The 22,769-nt window shown below is 36.9% G+C and overlaps 4 protein-coding genes across 5 annotated transcripts; 1 reads left to right on the plus strand and 3 right to left on the minus strand.

The window, feature by feature from the left end:
• On the minus strand, positions 3,752-7,929 carry LOC109717474 (GTP-binding protein At2g22870). Of its 2 annotated transcripts, none has more exons than XM_020243288.1 (4): positions 6,085-7,929; positions 5,828-5,897; positions 5,052-5,214; positions 3,752-4,302 (listed from the first exon to the last, which is right to left on the minus strand). In XM_020243288.1, the coding sequence occupies exons 1-4, from the start codon at positions 6,716-6,718 to the stop codon at positions 4,201-4,203; spliced, it is 969 nt and encodes a 322-aa protein (XP_020098877.1). In that variant the 5' UTR covers positions 6,719-7,929; the 3' UTR covers positions 3,752-4,200. The 2 variants fall into 2 exon arrangements, with proteins under 2 accessions (XP_020098877.1, XP_020098876.1); XM_020243287.1 differs by having other exon boundaries at positions 3,752-4,419; positions 6,085-7,431.
• On the minus strand, positions 8,091-9,707 carry LOC109717477 (mitochondrial import receptor subunit TOM7-1-like). The gene is made up of 2 exons (XM_020243290.1): positions 9,305-9,707; positions 8,091-8,313 (listed from the first exon to the last, which is right to left on the minus strand). Exon 1 carries the CDS (start codon positions 9,584-9,586, stop codon positions 9,368-9,370), a length of 219 nt encoding a protein of 72 aa, XP_020098879.1. The 5' UTR covers positions 9,587-9,707; the 3' UTR covers positions 8,091-8,313; positions 9,305-9,367.
• On the plus strand, positions 10,330-11,156 carry LOC109717478. The gene is made up of 2 exons (XM_020243291.1): positions 10,330-10,561; positions 10,876-11,156. The coding sequence occupies exons 1-2, from the start codon at positions 10,394-10,396 to the stop codon at positions 10,921-10,923; spliced, it is 216 nt and encodes a 71-aa protein (XP_020098880.1). The 5' UTR covers positions 10,330-10,393; the 3' UTR covers positions 10,924-11,156.
• On the minus strand, positions 16,312-20,368 carry LOC109717476 (protein LIKE COV 1-like). Its single transcript, XM_020243289.1, has 7 exons — positions 20,030-20,368; positions 19,086-19,138; positions 18,253-18,362; positions 17,687-17,854; positions 17,462-17,559; positions 17,070-17,196; positions 16,312-16,737 (listed from the first exon to the last, which is right to left on the minus strand). The coding sequence occupies exons 1-7, from the start codon at positions 20,195-20,197 to the stop codon at positions 16,640-16,642; spliced, it is 822 nt and encodes a 273-aa protein (XP_020098878.1). The 5' UTR covers positions 20,198-20,368; the 3' UTR covers positions 16,312-16,639.

The following is a 22,769-nucleotide window of genomic DNA, read 5'->3' on the forward strand; positions in this document are numbered from 1 at the left end:
CTCCTGTTAAAGGGTTGATATGCTGTCGTACGATCGACGGCCCGAGCAAGTGATTAAGAATATCACACTTTCTTAGTTCCGATCATAATTTCTCCTTGTCGGTCGCCACCGTGATTGGCGAAAACTTTTTTTGTACACTTAGTGATTTTAACCCTTGTCACATTATAAGCATCCACAAAATGGTCTCTCTTCAATACAAATGAAGGGAACACATGCAAGTTTGTCGATGTTATAGCAAAGGAATAGTGATTAGCTATTATTATGGATTATTAAAACTAAAAAGAGTTACCTATGAGCACGACCGCCGCCTATAAAGCGCTTAGCGTAGTTAATTATGGCGATGATATTGTCAAGTGTGAAAAGGTTAGTACATGATTAGACGACCCCTATCCGTCGAAAAACAAACACTAGAAGATATCAAAAACTCATCATAACACTTATTCCTGAGCGAGCGAACCGTACTGTCGAAACAATATTGAATGAGTTGCATCATTAGAATATGAAACTGAACCACTAAGCAGAAGCATTAACACTTCGATAGCATTTTATTAATCGGAAGCTGAGTAGAGTGAATTACACTGAACCAGTAACACTACTAAAGGAATTACCTTTCCCAGTGTTAGTGTCAAAGATCAATTACACTAATGCCAAAGTTATGTTGTGTGGCTTGCTGTTCACAATGCCACCTTTTAAAAAGCAAGAGAACATATCTATGAATAAATAATTTAGTGGAGATAGTTTTTAACTAAATTATTTGGCTTATTCTATTAAAAGCAAAATTCTTCTTATAGTATGCTGGAGGAATAACTGGAAATGTCAATAAGGCCCCATGATGCCAGTTCTAACTAAAAAAATAAAATTATTTCTCGACGGCTAAGAACAGAGCAGAAAGATAAAGAAATCTAAAAGCTGTAACTTTCTTCTGAGTGCCGATCAATTACTGAATGGGCAAAGGTATATCAGTAGTTAAATTGAACTAAGCCAACTAACATTGAATTTGTATTTCTCTAGAACTATTCTTTCTGGAATTAGTGGACAGTTCTTGCAATGACAAATGGAAATGTAATCCGGAATATGCATGGAATTATGCGGTAAATATATGGAATTCAGCCGAAAACTAGGGCTAGTGCAGACAGATAAACTATGGCGGCTCATACGGACTGCAAATGTGAATCTACGCATTATGCGACACTGACAACCAATACCTGCAATCAGAGAAAAAGGACAGCCAATTCTCATATTTTATTCAAAAGAAGAAATCATACATCAAGTTTGAATCCGCGAGTTCTGCATTTCCTTCGGCTATTCTCTGAAAATAAACTTACAGATACAGCACGATATCCTGATGTCAAGTCTAAATCCGTCAGTTCTGCATTTCCTTAGATTATTCTCTGAAAATAAATTTACAGAAACAGCACAATATCCTGATGTGGCATCCTTCAATCCATCCTCTATGCTGCGCTACACGCATTCATTATCATCGTCAAACCACTAGTTCAGAGAAAAGATACGGACTACGAAGAAGAAATTTTATCCACCTTTCTACAATTTCCACGACTATCAAGCGTTTAAATAGAACATTTCGTGACGTCTGCAGAGTATCATTTTGCTCAAAATATGTGCAAATCTAGTAACAGCGCGAGCTGGAAAAAAAATAATCAACATCAGTGCCAAAAAGAATCACTTTTGCTGCTGCTAGAACTAAGAACTATCCCTCTTGAGATTAAACTATAAAACTAGGCCATACATAGGAATATACTCTACATCATTTCATCCACTTCTCTTGAAACTTTTGCTCGGGAATCAGTATGCAGACCCCAGAAAGCAACTTGGTGTGATTTATAAGGATATCAGAAGCTGATTGGTGGGTCACGGAAGCAACTAGTTTCGTAATATCCGAATGCTTCCTTTGCATTACAACACTTTTGGCGATGCCACCGATATTTGGAAATGAATTGCGCTACCAAATGGAGAAAGATTATTCTTCGAACTTTTTGTAAGAAGTGAAAGACAGTAGTAATCTTGATGTAGAGTGCAAATTGGCGAGAGAACATTAACTAGCGCCGCTTTATGGAATTGAAGAGATAAAGTTTCGGATGGTGCTAGAGGGCCAATCCCACCAAGTCTGCGACGCAAAATAAATAGTTTCATTAAGGAATCATTAGTTGAAAAAAGGTGGTAGTTTGATTCTTTTCTCATGGTGCATGTGAAGGTAAAGATTGGTGAGTCAAAAGTTTCTACCTCTCAAAGGAAAAATCTGATTACATGATTGCAATTGAAAAAAATTTAAGAGAAATCTTAGTCAGGGTGATGTATCTCCTCTAAAATTAACACAAGGATCAATAACTCATGGATGTTAATCAAAGTTACAATATCCTTTTTTATGTTTGAATAAGTAACCAATCAAGCTTCATAATGTAGTGTCTAAACTGAGTTTGTAATTGCAATTATAGGTCCTCCTAGGAAAAACATAACTAGTGCCTTTCACTTTTGTAACAACAAAAGCGAAAATTTAAGAAACAGAAGATTCAGCTACAAACTTAATGCTTCTGAAACTAATAGAAAAAACAGGCACCAAGCAATGTGAGAACAGAATCTGCTGATAATGATAAGCAAGACTAGTGCAAAAAGTTAGGATCAGAGCGCTATGAAGCCCTAGAATAAGCGCAAAATAGCGACTTGGTTAAGTCAAATCGTTGTAGTATTAATTAGTTTTATCTTGAAAGAACCTACAAGATTATAGGCTCAGAAAAGGCTAGATTTTGATCAGTACAAGTCAACTAAAGTTGTGTGTCTAGATGCATCGATCGAAGTTGTCTCTCTTATTTTACATGATCGAATGATTCGTAAACCATATTCTGCGACAGCTCATATGTTAGTTGATTCCAACCCAGTAAATTCCAAGTGACAAAATACTACTTTTCGATGTGCTCGACAAACTACGTTGAGAAATTTGCATAGCAGGTGTGTTAAGCTAGATGTTGAGCAAATTTAGTCGCTCGCAATTACATGCAATCAATAGTGTAATTGAAAGCCCATTTTAGTTTCCTATTACAACATACAGGATGATGAGACTAGCCTTAATCAGCAACTAGGTAATCACCAAACCAATTAAAAAAGATCACGTGTGTGTGCATGTGTCTGTATGTTTGTACGTGCAAACTCCGATTGCACACGTGCGTGCTTGGACAATTGTTCAAATGTATATATACGTATGAAACAGAAGAAACAGTCCAACCTAACAATTAAAAAACTTTGGCATCTCTGAACTCTCAGATGCATGGTCACATATAACTGGTAACTTTCCAAGTTACTGGGATTTTGTACTACAAGATTACTAATGTGCGCAAATAATATATATCGTGAATCATCACAAGAACGAAAACAGGGAGAATTGGAGACATTAGATTTGGGGAAATTACCTTGCGGGTTTTTCTTTAGTCTGAATCACGGAAGAATCGGTAACGGCTTGACAAAACACATGCAATTTACATTCCAAAGTCGGTGCCGAAACACCTAATTTCTTTGCGCTTAACTCATTAAGCGACGGCCCAGTGTCGCATCGTAATTTTCCTCCGATTTATTAACCACCATTTAATGACATGTTTCCCGGTATTTTGTGTGTCGAATAAATCACCATCGGGATACTCGCACACCGAAGACATTGGACTCAGAATCAAAACGAGAAAACAAGGAAAAAAAAAATCTTGCAAATGGAAAGATGTCTAAAAAATCAATGACTACTAGAACCTTGAAACCAATTAAACTAACTAATCTATTATAATCGCCTTTTCAAAAACAAATTAGTGCATCTTAACTTATTCTAACATCCAACATGCACTAGGAGAGAGTAGGCTCTCATGTTTACAAAATATGGCTGAACAAAAAAGTACAAGAGAACTTAATGGAACTTATATCTTTCATAAACCATAAATTGTTCTTTTTCTCTCCCCGTGCAAACATCGCAAAAGACGAGAAAAGAAAAAGAAGAATAAGTGAGCTGGGATGAAAATACAAAGTGATAAACCAGGTTGGCATTTCTCAGGCTTGTTGGTGTTCCCCGATTGAAGATGCAGCAGCCGAAGCACTTCTCTTATGGTGAGAATTCATTGCTATTATCCAAGAAGCTGAAGCCGATTGGAGAAACTTGTAGAATACATTTCACATTCTTAGCAGTGCCTTTTGTACAGAGGGATTCTTCTAATGTTTCAGCCAATAGTTTCTGAGCTGAGACATGTGCAAAAGAATCTCGTCACGACCTTGGTTAGTCACGCTACTGGTCATGATCCAAGGTGGTGCGGCCTGAAAATAATCGCGTATTAAATTTTGAAAATCCTCAACATTCTCTTCCGGTCTCTTACCGCCACTCTTCTTCTTCTTGCGCTTGTCACACTTTGTGAATATCAGTGTCATCGGAATCTAATGGAAAAGTGAAAATGCAGAAACAATAAAGCTCTTTAGATGTGACTTTGATACCCGTGTACAAAAATAGGAAAAAATGATCTATTTCTAAGGAGCTATACAATGTAGACATCACTCCAGCAGATAAATCAGATACAACCATTACCCATGATGATATTCTCAATAAATTGTTGGATGAATCACAGAATGCAGTGCTATCTTCAACCAAGCAACGCATTTACAAACAAACAAAACCTCCTCAATCTCTAAATTCTAAAGCACATATAGACCACCGACACCAATACTCAGGTCAAGGCATCCCTTAACAGATTTTACGAAAAATTTATCTCCACTAGGCAGGAGGGCAATTGACTTTCACAAACCAGAAAAGAAATGTAAAAGTGAACTAAAGGGATGAACTTAGAAGATCATAAATTAACATACTCAATCAAGTACCTTAACAGTTACCCAAAGTTACAAGGCAGGTTCCTACTTGTGTCTCATACTGTGGCATGATTTGGATTGAGAAGGGTAGTATTATGAGGTAAAATAGTTGTATCTAGTGGGACCCCATAAGTTACATACAAGAAGGAAGACAGTAGGCAGCAACTAATCTAAGACGAAACCAATAATCAAGGAGGAAGTCTTACCTTGTTTCGGCCAAGCCAGCTAGCATATTCGAGGTCAATCTTCTTAGCGGGAATACTAGCATCTATAAGGAGGAACACAGATACCAATGTCTCTCGGTTGAGGAAGTAATTTTTGGTGAACTCGCCCCAATTGGTACGCAACTCCTGCGGTGCAGCTGCATATCTGTTGTCAAATGTGTTCTATGATAGTCAGAAACTGAACAACTTATTTAGTTAAGATTGCACCGAAAATTAATTCAAGAATATCAGATTTAGACAAGAAAGTAAAGAGCTGTCGAGGTAAGTAGAACCATTGTTCCTCAACCTTTCAGTTGCAACACTAACTGCTGTAAAACATGCAGCTGTTTTTTGTCCTGAGGTAATATTAAGACACTGTTGAGGTGCTTCATATTGTAGAAGCTGAATTGGAAACCATAGAAATGACCAAATATGATAATAACTAGAATATATCAGAACACTCATACGTCCTCAGATTAGTAGATTTCGAGTAATGTGTTAGAATGGGTTCAATATCGTTCTCTAGAACAACTATATTAGCTTATATACATTTTCCTCATTTCTTTCCAAATCCCTTCACCAAATGCATGGCCTGATGTGACTCTCTACACTTATTAACTAACACCAATCAACTGATTGTTCATATAGTACCAAAATATCCTATCAAAGTGGAGCAGAGACAGCTTTTAGCCACTTGTTCATGCATTACAATTCATCATAAGTTACATATAAGTGTAGCATACAAATATGCAAAAGAGGAAATGAAAATTAAAGCTCACCCATATCCGGGCAAATCAACAAGGTACCAACTATCGTTTATCCGGAAATGGTTGATAAGTTGGGTTTTTCCTGAAATCACATAGGGCACAGTAACATTAACATTAATATCCAAAGATAAACGATGAAATAATATCACAATTAGAAGAACTCTGAATAATAGTACTACTCATCATCATTCTTATTAATTCCTGAAACCTAAACCCTACATGCATGTGGGTAATTCGCGAAATAAACAACACAAACAACAGGATCGAACCTGGCTTCTTGGAGGTGAGGGCGAGGCGCTTGCGGCGGACGAGGGAATTGAGGAGGGAGGATTTGCCGACGTTGGATCGGCCGACGAGGGCGAACTCGGGGAGGCCGTCGGCGGGGCAATCCTCGTTCCTCACACTACTCTTCACGAACTCGGCGGTGACAACCTGAGCATCCTTAGCGTAGGGGCCGAGCACGATGTTGGACCCCTTCAGCACCCTCCCGCTCGCAGCAGCCGCGGCGGTGGCGGGGGCGGCGGCGCCGCCGAGGGGGAGGTCGACCTCCGGGGGAACGAAGAGCTTGTCGAAGGGGATCCGGATCGGTAGTAAGGGATCGTCCTCGAGCGGCGCGGGGTTGGATTCTAGGGTTTCGAGGGAGGGGGAGGAGAGAGCGACGTGGGATTTGGTGGTGAGGAGGGAGAAGGGGCGGGGTTTGGTCGGAGGGAGGAGGAAGGAGGGAGAGGGGGAGGGGAGGGCGGAGGAGAAGAAGAAGAAGCGGGGGAGGATGCGGGGTTGGAGGAGGAGCATCGCGGGGAAGTGCGGCTGAGATGCTTCTTCACAGTCGAAGTGGATGATAAATCCTCGACGAGGTAGAGCGTGCGTGTGCAGGGAAATTGCTGAGTGAACCTGGTCCACCATATCAGGCGTGGAGCGCCCAAATATTTACATTTCGTTCTCAACTTACTATTCACTATTCCTCTCCTCTTTTTCCCTTAACAACAAAGTAAAATTTTGAACTTCAATTTTTTGGCTAAATCCGTTTTATTCCCTTTATTTTCGATTAGCTCATTCAAATCTTCCCTTCAATTATCGGTCTCAGTTCTCACCACCCCAAAACAAATAATTTTTAGTTTGTTGGATCTTGAGCCAACGTACTTTGTCGACGTTTGCTTTTTGAGCAGGGCGAGGCACGGCAGGACGAGAAGATCTTTCGTTGGCAAGATGATGGAGATAGGATCTTGCCTCCAACAGAGATCGTCATTTATATTATCAAAGAGGCCTTTGATCTAGAACACACGAAACATTAGCAGCAGAAGATTGTGGAATAGTATAATTCTCCTTGTTGACCAATTCTCCAAATAACATCGAGGACAAAACTATACCAAGAGCTCTAGTACATATATCCCGTATAGTGCCTAACATAGCTGGTGAATAAACTGAGGAATTGAGTGCACATCTGAAACATCTTTGAAACTAAAATCTGAAACAGCTCACTCCATATATTGTGAGATGGGGAATTGTGACGAGGACAAGAATGCAGGAACAACAAGAAACCAATGCTTCCACAGAGCCAAGCAGGAAAAGTTTAAAAAGACGTATTTTCGGGAACAGATAAAGAAAACATAGATATCTGAAAAGTTTCAAAGAGGAAATCTGATCAAGTCTGTATGTTCACGTATTACTTTATATATCAGATAAAAGCATAAACTAACAATGCTCATAAATCTGTACAGCTTTCTTGCCATTGGAGAATGATAATAAGGAATATACATAACCTCATGAACTGTAAACCTCTCTAAACTTCAATGGAAGGGGAAAAGAGATATTGGTATTGAGGAGATTCTGTTCAGTACACAAATATGTTTTACAAAAGTTCTATATCTACTTTCCAGATATTACAAAGGTTTGAAATTTGGCAGCATCTAGAAATTTTAGAGAAGCACATGAATCCGAAATTTTCAAGTTCCAGTACTCGATGGGTCCCCTCATTCAACATTCATCATGAAGTTCTGAATATCCTTTGAAAGTTTTCAAGCTGAGTTTATTTGTTCACCATGTTAAAAGAGCTACATCCTCTTTGAGCATCCATAACAATCTTAAAAGTTTTTGTGAAAGATTTTAAGCCCAATAAACTGTTCATAAAAACTGCATCTAATGCAATGTATGAATATTCAAACATAAGAAACTATTGAGAGAATGGATACTTTTGTAGATATGAACTGTATTTTATTGAATAAATCAACTCATATTTAATTGCACAAAAAGAAGGATTGGTAGTATGAACCACCAATAGAAATAGAATTTTGAGTCTCAATAATATATTATTCATCTGCATAATAATATTTTGAGTCTCCACATAATATGCCAATTTTCTTATCAAAAGGAAAAAAGAAGAGCGCTCTCCTGCCCGGATGCTATAACTGCTAAAGCATCTTCTCTAATCTCTACTCACCTCTAAAATTGTCATATTCGATCTTCCTCTGATACTTTCACATTACCTGTTTGGATTGCCCCTTATTTACAGAAGTTCAGGGTAAAGTTAGCTACCCAACAAGGAAGTACAACAATGGAATAAACAGTAAACAATGCATGACCATTTTTTTTTAAAAAAAAAAGAGGAAAAAGAGGTTACATAACAACTAAGATTTTCTCAGACTTTCTACACATAACCAGCATAAACTTTCACAAAAATAAGACAGCAGCAAGTGCAGTAGAGAAAATAAGAGAGAAGCTCATTTAAGGGAGGCCTGTCCAAAACTTCTTCACTAATATGGAGCATGCTGGTGCTTCCATGTTGAGGAAATGGCACCCAGCTTACCAGTCCTAGCGAGCGATCATTAGATATGGTGTGGCATGGATTATACATAATAGCGTCTATCCCAGTATTATACTAATTGGGAATGTTCTGTACTTGATTCTGAAAAGAATAGGATCTGACGCCGAAAGCAACCATATTCAATCATTTGTTATCATATTAGCAACAGATTCACATACTTCTAACATAATATTGCGAAAGGACTTACATGAAAATCCTGTCAAATATAGATGTCACTTATCTTAATCAGTCTAAACATTTGTTCACCAAACCTATATCTAACCATTAAAATTGTGACAAACAACCCAATGGAATATACTCTAAAATGAATTCATGAAGAGTGAAAAAAATAACAGAACTGTGCCAAACTTATTATATAATCTCGCTTCCAATTCAGCAGCATAGATCACATAGCTGACAGATAATCCCACAAGAAGTCACATCAGTACGCATCAAGCATCGAACTCCATGAACAAAGTCAAATTTTAAAGAGCCATCGAACTATATCTAGATAATTAAGATAATATAAGACGACCTAAGATCTCAATTGTTTCATAGTTGTAATCAAAGCAGATACACCAAGGGTTAAAAGCCAATAATATCCAAGCAAATTAAACCTAAATGGTATTCTGTAGCATCAAAACTCACAAATATAGAGAATAAACCAAGCGGTAACAAGGCAATCTAACCATTATACTCAGATCCACCAACGATCTCCACAATCCGGGGATCCGATTCGGGGGAATCGGGACTTAGACGGGGCTAAAAAGCTGGGTGAGTTGGGGCTTGGGCTCGGAGTTCATGCCGATAACGATGATGAGGGGGATGAAGCCGTAGTGGGCGACGACCTTCGCCTTCTTCATCGCCCACGTGCTCCACTCCTTCACGAAGCGCCCCGCCGAGCTCTCCTCGGATCCCTTCAAGCCCTTCGCGGCCTTCGCCTTCCCCTTCGATGAAACCCTAGACGCCATGGACGATGGAGCGCTCCTCTCGTTCGCTCCGGTGTGCTGCGGCCCCCTCCCGTCTCTCCAGGATCTTAGAACCCTAGCTAGTATCCCGAGGCTCCCTTGTTCTTATTTGGCTATTCGAAAGTCGGCGACGAATTTACCTGCCACGTAATATTACTCCCACCTCTGCTGTGAAAATTTATCCGCTGCGCCTGGTCCACCACGTCGTTCATGGATAGTCTAATCTATGTATTTCAACTCTTATCTTCTTTTAAAATAAATTATTATTCGGTAAACTTTTATATTACAATATATATATATATATACATATATTTGACATTATAAAATTATAAAATAATGGAATGGATGAATAACTTGTTTAGTGATTTACCAGTTTAGCCTCAAGCTACTATATTTTAAAAATTTTGGACTTTTTGTACGCCTAAATATTAAAAAATATATTATTATTTTATTTATTCAACAATACCTACTAAACAGATCTAAAATCAATAATGATAAGGGTTTTATTGTAACTATATCACTAGTCTTAACTCTTAAGCACTATCCCCAATGAATTGGATTCAGATAATAATATTTAATTTAATTCTACCAAAACATTTACAAAAAAAAAATCCCTATTTAAGTACTTTGGTCCAGGGCTGACGCGGTGGCCACTGTTCAGCGGAAACATCCGACAAAAGCGGGTACGCACCCGACACTGCGCCCGATCCGCCAAGTCGTGCAAATCCCTTCTCGTCTCGCTGATGATTGGCCGATCGGACCCGGCAAGCGAAGCAGCGGAGGGAGCAGGGGACCGCAGAGGAGACAACAATGGGGGGAGGGATGGAGGTGAACAAGAACCGTTGGATCGAGGACTGGAACGCGGCGCGCGAGAATCTCGAGTTCAAATTCCGCTGGACCCGCCGCAACCTCGCCATCGTCGGCATCTTCGGCGTCGCCGTCCCCATCCTCGTCTACAAAGGCATCGTCCGCGAATTCGTACGCTCGCTTTTCCTTCAATCCCTAACCCCAGTAACCCTAAGCCCTAATCGCCCTTTCTCTTCTTCCTCATCCGATCCACATCTACGGGGTCTTCTTCTTCCTCTTCTACAGAACCCTAATTCGCTAGATCTAGGGCTTCGTGAGCAGTGCTATTTAGGAGAAGCACTGCGTCGATGTTCCGTTGTTTGGTTATGCATCGGAATCAGAAGCAGTAAATCGGAGTTTCTGCTGTGGCAGAAGCTCTGCAAGTGTTTTTATTCGTGTATTTATATACATTTTCCAGCGAATTTCATGTTTTGCTTTGTTTGTAGCATATGCAAGATGAGGACGCTGGGAGGCCTTACAGGAAGTTCCTCTGAAGACGACGGAAATGGGCGTTATCTCTTTGTTCATGCAATATTACTAATAAAACTTGGGAAACATGATGAACTATGTGATATTCGCGTATTTTGTTTTCGCGTTCTTTGTTTCTCATGAACTGTATGTTCTAGTCCCCAACAGTTATCAATCCTTGTGCTTTTTATTTCCTGAATTTACTGGATAATGCGTGGTTCCGTTTTAGTAAGTTTGATTTGCCTATCACTTTGCAGAAGAATTTGTCTTATAATATTTTGCATCAAGTTTCTGTGCTTTTGCTCTTATTTTTATTTGTTCTCATTGCCCCTAAGAAAGAGGTGCCTGTTGAGTCGTCGAGCAATAGGAGCTAAGAGACATTGTTTTGGTACCCTGATTGTGTGTCTATTTGGATGATCAAATTAAGGGGGAGGTAGTGACTGATTGAACTGGAGTATCAAAAGGTGTCTACAATTTTATATAATACATAGAGCTCCTTAATCATTTTATGATTATATCATCTTGAAGATGGAGTATACTATTCTAAAATAATGCTTTCACAATATCCTTATAATCATGAAAGAAAATCCCCTTCAATCCGTCATGGAAAGCCCTTTATGAATTTCTTGTTGTTTGAACTCTTTAAATCTAGATTTGGTGCACTTAGGTGTGCACTTATATAAATTGCATAGAAAAAGAAGATAGCATATCTTTTAGTTTGCTCATCCAAAGCATCTTTACATGAGTGTATTGTAGCCGCCTATTCTTCTTTTTCCATTTGTGCATTTGGTTGGTGGCATGAAACATTGTGGATTTTGTAATGGTAGATTTTGCAGGAAACTATTAGGAGAAGCTAGCAGGCAGGAAAAAAGAATCAGAGTGCTAGCGTTTTAGTTGTGACTTAAAGTTGATCTCATTGCAAGTTGGTATTTGTTGAGCAACGCTCGACCATATTTTGCATCACAACACCAAGATAAGTGCGTGATGAATATAAACATATAATGATCATGCTGTTCAGCCTGTTTCTTCAAAGCATTGAGAGGTGCAGAAATATTATTGCTATCGAATATCAATATTTCGCAATCTACAGCCAATGTCTAGTCTAGGACATCATCAGAACTAATATCAAGGAAACATTGCTTGCTTGATTTGATAGATGGGTGTTATTATTAGTCAATCTTCAAGATCAAATGTCCTTAGGAGTTATAGAATTTTGGGTGAATGATCCTTCGGTCCAGAATATCTGTCAGATCCATTTCTATTTAGTATTTTTGTTATTTTAACCGATTGTCATGTTTCCATGCCAGTGTATCTATTATATTGATCTAACAGTTAAAGGACTCCATATGGCGGGTAGTATATGTTCTAGTTTAGGATTTTATTGTTTAGACTTTCAATAACTAGTTTTGCTAAGGGCTAATTGCTACAGAGATGTTTTATCAACCAGAATTTATGTTTACTTGTTGGATAAGTTGGGACTCTTAAAAGAGACGGCTCTAGAGGATATTATTGGCTGATTTCAAATCAGTAATCTCTTTGTTACCTTGATGCTCCATTTCAGTGGTTTAGTGGAGGTTTAGATGATCCTTTTCTATTAGGCAGCTGTGGGTGATGTGGAGGGTGGATTGGGGAGATAATAAAAAACTAAACCTAGTACCATTATTATGCCTTCTAGTTTCACGATAGTTTCATTTCAGACGAAGAAAAATATTTAGGACATCAATGCTGATCTCTTTTAGAGATCTAAAAGATTCGAGTCAATTGGTGAACTCACAAATCCTTTGAAAATGGAGTCGATTCCTAAGCTAGAGGGATGCATATGAATAGCAGATCCTTCCAGTGGAGTGGAAGATAATTTACTCTTGCTTTAGGTACTTATGCTGTGCAGCTAAATCACTCCAACCAAATAAATATGTCCTTTTCTTTTCATTTTGTTATTATCATCATTATGACGATCCTCGGATTTGAAACCGGACGCAATCACATGAATCTGTAGACTAAGCCGAGAAGCAGAGCTGTAAAAGTACATTGGTTAAATTGAGACAGTAAACCCCGACCTACTGGATTGCAAACTTTTTGTTTTAGTTCCTGTTTTCTGATCTTTCTTTTTTTTGTTCATTTTTTTATCCTCAGTGAATCTATTATTGTGAAAAAAAAAAAGACTATACATTCAGGGTTAGTAAAATGAGTCTTATCCATTTATCCTTTTATGTACGTCCATATTTGTTTTGAGTTGGCAAATGTATATTTTATGTTTACAGTTCGCGGAGTCACAGCAAGCATAAGTTACATCCTACTGCGTTATAGAATGTGTGAATTTCACTTTAATCATGCACAATAGATATATAGATATCCCTCTTCTTTTGTCTTTTCAACTCTTGCCGTGTTTTAAACGAGTGCATTCTAAATCCCGGACACGGTCTGATTTGCCCGTCCAGTTGCAGGCGAAATGCCATCTTAAAATGCAGGATAGATACTAGCTGGGTTGATCATTGGGTGAAATACATCTAAACTGTAGTATGGATACTAGATCTGTTGATCGCTGGTAGTTGATATCTAAAATTTTTCATATTTGAAATTCTGAGTTCAAAATCTATTTATTTTATATTTTTAATAAAATACTAGTAAACAGTAAGTTGCTTTGCCACCCCAAAGAACACAGATATTTTAACTCATAATCTACCAACAAGCACATCAAAATGCCCATTATTTTTCATATAGTCAAGTTCCCCTTTCCTCCGCAAAAACTTTTACCCAACTTTTACCCCCAAGCCTCAGCAATTCAATAGCCTTATTCCGTGTAAATGTACTATACAACAAGTATATGCATAAAATTATTGTTTCGGCATTATTTTCAACTTTAACTTTACTATTCTGCTCTCAATTAGAGCATCATCATCTCATATAACTCAATATCACCGATCAAACACAAAACATAACTAACAATTCACGTAGAAATGTATTGAGAGCATCATCACCCCATATAACTCGTTATCACCGATCAAATACAAAACATAACTAACAATTCACGTAGAAATGTATTAAGAGCATTATCACCTCATATAACTCAATATCACAGATCAAATACAAAACATAACTAAAAATAACTATTACAGGATAGACTTTTTCTAACAATTCACGTAGAAATGTATCCTACAGTCAATTCGTGCAATGCTCAGGACACCCCAACTGTTCCCATTTCGACTTTTGGGGCCAATTTCGGCCCACCAAGCCCATTTACCTACTGAGGCCCATGACTTGTCCATGTTTGCTGTGATGAACACTTAAATCCTTTCATGTACATTTTTGCAAATCCTCATATAACACTTAAAATGTTACATGTATGTATGTGTGTACATATATATATATATATATATATATATATATATATATATATATATATATATATATATATATATAACAAATAATTTTGCATAACACGTAGAAAATGCATTTTAATTTACTTGACCCAAAGGAATAGATTTAGCAAATCTACAAAGAATTCACCTACTTAATCGACAAAAATAACAGTTCATTGGCTAAATTAATATTCCAACTTAACCAAAAATCAACAAACAAACAACTAAGGAATGGCACCCCATAAATTTTAAAAAAAGTTGGAGGAAGAGAAAAGATTGATGTCATCAGGTAGAATAAACGGTTCAGTTTAATCACGATCTCAGCGAGATCGTCATGTGAACTATGCAACTGAGCATCATGTGACCTCATCAATCGCCCAAACAAATAAAATAATGTCCCACGAAGTTGATAATTCAATCATCACTGGAAAAAAAAAAGAAAAAAAATCTAAGATTTATGATTTGCTAGAAATAATTAAAAACAATGAGGCCTCAGAAGGAAGGCAGTTGTATGATTTGTAATCACTTTGTTTCAGAAACAATTTATTCCACAAAATTCATCATAGGCCCCCAAAATTTATTAAAAAATTAAGCCAAATAAATAAGCTAATGGTTGGTTCCTATTTCCTTGTAATTACTGTAAATTATATTTTTTTTCAAATGGTTGTCTCAATTAAATCCCTAAAATAATCGACCGAAACAAATAAAATTTACAGATTCGGTGACAAAGTTTCAGCTCAGATTAAACCGGGGACAATTAAAACAAAGATCAAAATCCACAGTAGTTGTCGATTTTAGTAAAAAGAGCGGCCTCATAGAGAAGATTAGATCTATTCCACATGGAGTAAGCTTCAGACATATGCTTGTCATTGTAATCTACTAATCATCGGCCAAATGATACCAAAAAAAATCAAAACCAAAATAAAAATCGAAAATCAAAAAAGGATCTATGAAAATCGTAGGGGGATGGGACTCGGAATATGGGTGGTGATATATCAGGATGGTCGGCAAGGCGAAATCGCCATTACGACGAACGAGACCTTTCACAGTAAATCGTCATCATCCAAATCCCCAAATTGGAGAATAAATAAATCGGAAAACATATTAGAGGAAAAACAAAACCCTAATATCGAAGATGGAGGCAAAAAGCTTACCAGAGAAATGGGAATTCTCTCGACCGCTTCTTTATAGAGCTTCCGGGGTAAGCTAGGGTTTTGGGGTTCCCTCGACGGATTGCTTCGGAAGGATGTATCACCACCGTTCGTTGTCTCGCGGACGGATAGGATTCGCCTCGCGTAGTCGCTCCATGCTTTGTAGAATAGGGCAGAGAACTACGGGTATGGGTTCGGTTCGGGTTCGGGTTCGTTTTCGGGTTCGATTCATTTAGCCCATCGCCTGCAATATAAAATGATTGTTAGTCTACACAAAGAAGGTTTTTTTTTTTTTCTATATTTCGTTTGAAATTACGGAAAAAAGATAGTATCAGGTAAAGTTGTTTTTGAACATATTTTGTCATCCTATCAAGAAGAAAGAAATATTTTTATATATTTTTGTTCTAATTTTGTTTTAACTAGATAATTATTAATATCCTGCAGATTATTTTCCCTAACAGTAGTAGATGACTCACAGTATCAGAGCAATTGTGATACTTTTATATTGTGATACTAAAGCACTAACTACAGCGTGATTTTAACTCATGACCTATACATGATATAACCTGATATAGTCCCTTGATGAAGTACTAATCCACTGGGTCTATCAGTTGGTGAGTCAAAAATTAAAATGAAACAAGCTTATCAAAACGAATATCGACCTGACCTGCGATGGACTCCATAACATCCGAAAACTGCCGCAGGTCTCCCAAAATATTTTCTGTATAAATTATTAATACATTGACCTACATATTACAAAAAAAATATTAATTATTTATACATAACGCCCACTCATCATATAAATTTGTCAATAAGCCAACAACCAATAAGATCCTTTAAGAAGAAGCGTTTTCCAATTCACACTTTCTCTTGTTTTCCAACAGTATGATGCAAAAAAAAAAAGGAAAAAAAAAACCCCTCCAAAGTCGCATTAATAGCAAGAAATAATCAACAAACATCCGACCAAGCTCAATAATGCCGTAAAACTCCACATACAAAAAAGAAAAGCAATACAGAACACATACAGCATATAACAGTTAGCCACTCCAACTACCTTTACATAATGTACAAAGCTCTAGCTGGTTAAAACATCCAGTATATTAAAGATAGAAGTCGAAGTATATTACACCATCGAAAATCATAATCTAACCCTAGACATTGAAGAAATCAAAGTTTCTATAGCCTACTATAGAGCACTCAATTTGGAAAAGATGGAATACGGTGCTTGTGAATTAACTCCTACCAGCCCTTGCCCTATTCTCGAGTATTGTGTGAGGATCCAAAGTCGAAAGTAATTGCGGCATCGACATGCCACCAGAAACTACAATCTCTGCACTCAGAAGATAAAATTGAGGATGTTAATAGCTTGCAACTATACATAACTAATCCTGCGTGGCATCTTAATATAAAAAGGCTAAGTCGCATGTAAGACCCCAAACTGCAATTTCCGTTTTATGCCCTTGAATTATTGCTACAGACATTCCCTTCTACATCATGTTTCAGTTCGGTGGTATAGATCACTTTGCTCATAGGTCATTGTGGGTAAAGTTTACGTTTAAAATTTCAGGGGGAACAAGGTGAAAATCACGAAATGTATGTTAGAGATGCATTTTGGCGTTTAAAGAAATAGAGGAGAGGAACATGAGAAAGTTAGAAGCTTACCAATTCCCTCACGAACAGATAGATTTGGCCTTATGACATCCCTCGAATTGACCATAAAGATATCACCAATGTAGAGATGGTTGGTTGGAACATAGACACAGTAGAGCTCCTCATCGCCAGAATAACTCTGAGAATAGCAAATAAGATGAACAAATGAAATAAAATTAAAGTCATTCTGCATATTATAATATTTACGTCTGGTCATATATCTTTCTTGTTATGCAGAAATAAATAGATGATAGTTATAAAAAGCTCCACAAGTAGCTACAGTACATGTATTATATAAGAAAAGAAGAAATGACTCCTCCGAGTCACAAATGCGTTCCGCGTATTACAATAACAACAGTTATTATGAAAATATTAATAATGATAGTGAAGAGAAAACAGGGAACCTGAAGAACGACAGAGGAAGTGATGAACCCAAATGCATATTCACCAATTCGAGGGTGCCGAATGATGACCACTTCCTTAAAGGCTTGTGTGTTCTGATCTGGAGAGAAAGAGAAACCACACTAGTTATACATGGCTAGGAAAAGGCAGCCTATTGCCATGAGCCCCAGTAAAATTATGGCTCAGCTTGAATTTAATGAAAAAAAAAAAAAAAGAGGAGAATTTACCAGGTGAAATTGCAGCACTTATTTGTTTTGATGCATTATAGATATGACGAACAAGTGGCATTCGCTTGATAATCCACTCACCAAGGCTGAGAATAGATGCCCCAACCCATGATGACATGAACACTCCAACCAAGAAGATGAATGCTATTGAAGTTATAAAACCAAGCCCTAGAAAGAAAAGGATTTCAAGTAACTATGAAAAAAGCATGAAAACTGTGATAAACCATTACAAAAATTAACCACATGATTAATTGCTGAAGCTTGCCATAAGCAAGCAAAAAAAATGTAAACTAAATTTCAGCACACAATAGAATTGTTTGCAATTTAAGAAAAAATAGAAAGGACAAAACGCCAGATATTAGTGCATAAACTTACAGAAAAAAAAAAGAATGAAAAACAACCATACAATGCGAACCCCTAGAACACAATGATGAAAAAAAACTACGAAGAGAGCATATAGAATATCAAGAAAAATTTCACTTGATATACACATTTACTAGGAAAACACTTATATATACATATCAAATAATCCAAAAACGAAAATGATATAAAGACAATTCACATACCGAATAAGTTGATTCCCAGTTGCGCATAGATTGGCGAGAAGAATCCATCAAAGAAGTTAATGAACCACCAGGTGATGTAGAAAGTGATCGCAATTGGAAAGAGGATCACACTACAACAGAGAAGAGTAAGGAACGGTATTAACGCAAATCAGTATAAACTTTCAACGCAGTTGCAGTAGAAGTAACACAGGTAAATATTTAACTCATATGGTTGGTTTTTTTAGATAATCAGAAACCAGTAGTATTTGCCGGCAATCTGCACCAACCAAGAAGATATCTTACAAACCACTCGTACCAAAAATTTCGTCAAATACAATTAATATAGGCAGTACAAGTCTCAATTGGAACAATGTAAGCACCTTTGATCACTTGCTAAAGAGCATTATGTTGAAATCAGCATTTTTTAAACAACAACTGGCCAAAAATATTATATGTATATGTCTATCCAGGTAAAATTAGCATGCCCAATATCTGAGCTACTGAATGCACAAAAACAGTGCCAAGGATGTAAATTACCATAGCCAAAAAAAAACCATAAAGTCTGACTGCTCAGATGTTTAAAATATGAATTCAACCCAGAAATATGTGAGCAACCAAATCAGAAAGGGTTCACTTGAGTCAAACTATATGCCTTTAAAATGAATCCCGTAACTAACCGACACAAGTTAATAGTGAATGCAAGCACCAAAGTCGATCAAGAGGATCACAAAACATGTCAAGAATGAAGATACTGTATGCGACATTTTGATTTAGCCTAGGAGTGCTAGGCTATCTTCATACTACTATTTGAAACAAAATGTCTAATCAGCTTGCAGCAGTGAAAAGGAGTCTACCAGCCTGTCATGAACTTTTTTGAAGCCCAGCTACGCACCACCTTATAGAATGCCTGCAGGTGAAAAAGAAGCAGTTCAACCAGTCTAATCTAAGAAAAAGCATAACATCCCACGTGCAATAAACTATTCCTAATTCAACATATTAATCTGTAACCTTATTTGTTTAAAAGAAACTATCTCTGACACTAGCTCTAGTTCCACCAATCTAAATCAAGTACTCTCAACCAGAAGAAAAGCACAAATCACTAAGCAAGTCACTTATATGAGTTTGGTAAATGGAACTGCAAATTCCAAAATAACTGAATAGCTATGACACCAAAAGCAGGACAAGAAAATTTTGTATAATGATTAAATTGTGACTCAGCAGAGCAGGGGATTTCGTGATCAACTGTCTAAAGAAGATCAGTAAAATGAATCCAAAATTGTAGTTCAACAATTTGTATGTTTCTTAACAGAGTATCATCTACTTGAAGAAGGCGAACATCTGTTACAACTAAAGAGCACTTCGCTCCAACAATAACCACAAATAGCACAAACAGCTTTCTAAACATCTACTCCATACACATCAAAGCAAGCACTAAAGCAACAAAAGCTGGCAAAAATCGCCACTCAGAAAGGTGAAATTGATTATATGAGCTAAAAGTAAATTTAATTCCCTTCAAACACTCCAAAGTTCGCTACAAGCTAAACCAAATGTTGATTATATCTCTCGTGCTGCATCAACCCCAAAAAATCACTCCGGAAATAATCCAGTAAACAAAGAGAAGCACATAGCCCCCGCTCCCCAAAACATAATAGTAAGCGAACGAACGATCACAACCCCAAAAACCTAGAAGAGGCAATATGATCAGAAATCACCTCAAAACCCGAACGAAATCGGGTCATATCGCAGTGAGTTCAAACCCTAGGACTCCGATCAAAGAGATTTCGCGTAGTGAGCTTACCTCTCGGCCGGAGGCGAGGTGGTGGTTGGCGGCGGAGGAGGAGGAGGCGGAGGCCTTGGAGTCGTCGTCTCCGGCGCGGTCGTCGTCGCCGGCGACGGGGATGAGGAGCTCCCTATCTCGATCTCTATCGCGGCTTCCCATGGGGCTCAATGGCTTGTCGTCGCCCATCACCTACACTAACTCCCCCTCTCTCTCTCTCTCTCTCTCTTCCGCTCTCTCTCTCTCTCTCTCTCTCTCTCTCTCTCTCGCTACTGTATTTGAGGAGGGAGGGGGAAAGGAAGGGTGGATCCGAACAGACAGAGAGAGGAAAAGGACCGGGGCGGTTTACTTCTGAGGGGGTAACCCCATCGAGTCGTCTTGAGGAGGGCCCGATGGACTAATGGAAAATTTCAATGGAAAATTTCAATAATTAGTGTCTTCATATTTCCAACCAATCAATTAATTTTTTAAAATTTATTTATTCTATAATAATTATAAAAAATATTATAATTAATTTATTATTAATAATGTAGTATAAATATGACAAAATAAGCTTCTTCGGACCAGTGAGGGTACATTCGTTACACGGCAAATACAAATACAAATGCAGATGAAATAAAGATTAAAAACAAAATTGATTAAAAGATACTGCAGCTTGTATTTTTAGGCAGCTTGATAGCCTTGGTTACGTTTATAAGTATGAGCTTACTGATGATAAATAGAGTCCGTCCGGTCAAATAATCTTTCTTTTTATGGAATTGTTGAATTCCGCCCGCAACATTTCGGCCAAATAATGTTGTTCAGTTCCAAAATCTCTAAACCACTTCCATCTGTTGCGACCTCCGTTCGTTATTGTTTCACGGAAGATGTAGTTTAAATTGAACAAATTTTTAGATAAATTAGAGTTTAGATAAAAATTATTTATTTTTTACCTTTTTTATAGTTATAAAATTGAATTTTTTTTAATTTTATTATTTATTTGACAGAAAATTTTTTTAGGGGCCATTTGGTTAGATGTAATTATAAATGCAGTGTAGTTAGAAATGCATGTAATTGAAAATACAACAGTTATAACTATATAAATCTTGCTTGGTTGGATATAGTAGAAAGCGCTGCAAATATAAATAATTTGTTTGGTTGCATGCAGTTAAAAAATAATTTTTAAAAGTTTATTATTTTATATATATGATAGTGAGATTACCTCCAATGTAAAGAAGAAAAATAATTTTTATTTTAAAAATATTGAGAAGGTAAGCATACCTTCTATTTAAAATTAATCTCTCCAACTGCTGTAGTTGGAACTACAGCCATTTTGGGCGTAGTTCAAATTGCTATAGTTGGGCCTCCTTTTGCAGTTTCTACTGTAGCAGTTGGAGTTAAATACATCAAACCAAGCACAAAATTTGTATTTACATGCAGTTACAACTGCAATGCAGCTGCAACTACACGTAACCAAACGGCCATTTAGAGGAGGATAGCATGCTAGGCACTTCGTTTATTTTTTTATAAATAAATTTAATTAAAAATATAAAGTATTTAGACTTTAAACTACTAACTATTAAGCTTTTTGCTACTTACACTAGAGGTGGTCGATATTTATTTAATAGAAAATAAACAAGGTAAGAATTAAAGTTCCTATCGTTAATATTTCATCATTTTTTTTCTTATTTCGTATTTGACTTTCCTTACTCTTTCTTTTCTCGTTTTATTCCATATAATTTTTATTAAGTTATACAAATAACTATTAAAAAAGTTAATATATTGTTTGTACAAAATAATTATTTTCTAAAAATTTAAGCAAACAGTCGATATTTATATGCAACAATCCTATACACTAAATATAGCTTAATAATAAATAATCTTTTTAATATTGTATANTTTTTTTTTTTTTTTTTTTTTTTTTTTTTGGTTTGCTGTGCTGTTTCCAGTCCAGCCATGCGGCAAGGATTTTTGGTGGATCAGCTGGCAATTTGGAGCATTGCTTTTGGGTTTCCTCGATCTTCTGGGCCTACTTTGGGCCTACTGTTGTAATAATAATAATAATAATTCTATTCGGATAAGCGAGCACTTACACCACATTATCTATTCCCAACCAATCATATTTTTTCATTTGAGAGGAAAGTACAATAATTTTTTTAAAAAAAATTATAATGGGATGGGTGAATGTAAGTAGAGTTTTTTTATTGATTTGAAATACTACGCCAGTAATATAAATATTACCATTTAAACTTTTTCCAAATAAGCAGCATATTTGCCAAGTGTTTTGGAATACTTAAAATGCAATACCAAACACTTATTATGAAAACATCGTTGCTCTAGTTAACCAAGGCCCTATAGAGTATTAGAGTGTTGATGTGCAAAACAAGTACTGCGCTCGCAATCACAAAGCATACGCTCAAATGATTATTCCACCGCGTCAGTAAATGAAGAAAATCATATTGTAAATATCCACTAGTGTGACACGAAACATAGGCAACATTTCTGCTAAATGAGGCTTAATCTCGCAACGTGCTCCGGAGCGAAGCCTAAGAGATTGGAAATTCAGATGAGACCTAAGGGCAAGGTAAAAAAAAAGTTAAAAAAAAATGCTTAAAAAAAAAACACACACGATGTAGTATTTTGCTGATTAACTAAAAAATAGCTATATAATATAAAATAAAATATAATTATTTTGCATCGCGAGGTGTTAACTATTCGGGGAAAGGGACCTCTCGTATCAACGCTTTAAGCTCTTTGCATACCTTTCTCTAAAAAATCTAGA

Source organism: Ananas comosus, linkage group 11 (genome assembly GCF_001540865.1).
Source record: "Ananas comosus cultivar F153 linkage group 11, ASM154086v1, whole genome shotgun sequence".
Taxonomy (NCBI): Eukaryota; Viridiplantae; Streptophyta; class Magnoliopsida; order Poales; family Bromeliaceae; genus Ananas; species Ananas comosus.

Bases quoted from the DNA above. Each gene is read 5' to 3' on its own strand.
- LOC109717474 (XM_020243287.1), bottom strand. From the start codon at position 6,718: ATGGTGGACCAGGTTCACTCAGCAATTTCCCTGCACACGCACGCTCTA. The intron at 5,215-5,827 runs GTGAGCTTTAAT...ATTTGACAACAG, and splicing joins GTTGATTTGCCCGGATATGG to ATATGCAGCTGCACCGCAGG. The intron at 4,420-5,051 runs GTAAGACTTCCT...CTTTTCCATTAG, and splicing joins GCTGGCTTGGCCGAAACAAG to ATTCCGATGACACTGATATT.
- LOC109717477 (XM_020243290.1), bottom strand. From the start codon at position 9,586: ATGGCGTCTAGGGTTTCATCGAAGGGGAAGGCGAAGGCCGCGAAGGGC.
- LOC109717478 (XM_020243291.1), top strand. From the start codon at position 10,394: ATGGGGGGAGGGATGGAGGTGAACAAGAACCGTTGGATCGAGGACTGG. The intron at 10,562-10,875 runs GTACGCTCGCTT...CTTTGTTTGTAG, and splicing joins AAGGCATCGTCCGCGAATTC to CATATGCAAGATGAGGACGC.
- LOC109717476 (XM_020243289.1), bottom strand. From the start codon at position 20,197: ATGGGCGACGACAAGCCATTGAGCCCCATGGGAAGCCGCGATAGAGAT. The intron at 17,197-17,461 runs GTTCCCTGTTTT...TGCTATTCTCAG, and splicing joins CTTCCTCTGTCGTTCTTCAG to AGTTATTCTGGCGATGAGGA. The intron at 16,738-17,069 runs GTAAGCTTCTAA...TTCTGAGTGCAG, and splicing joins ATCTGTTCGTGAGGGAATTG to AGATTGTAGTTTCTGGTGGC.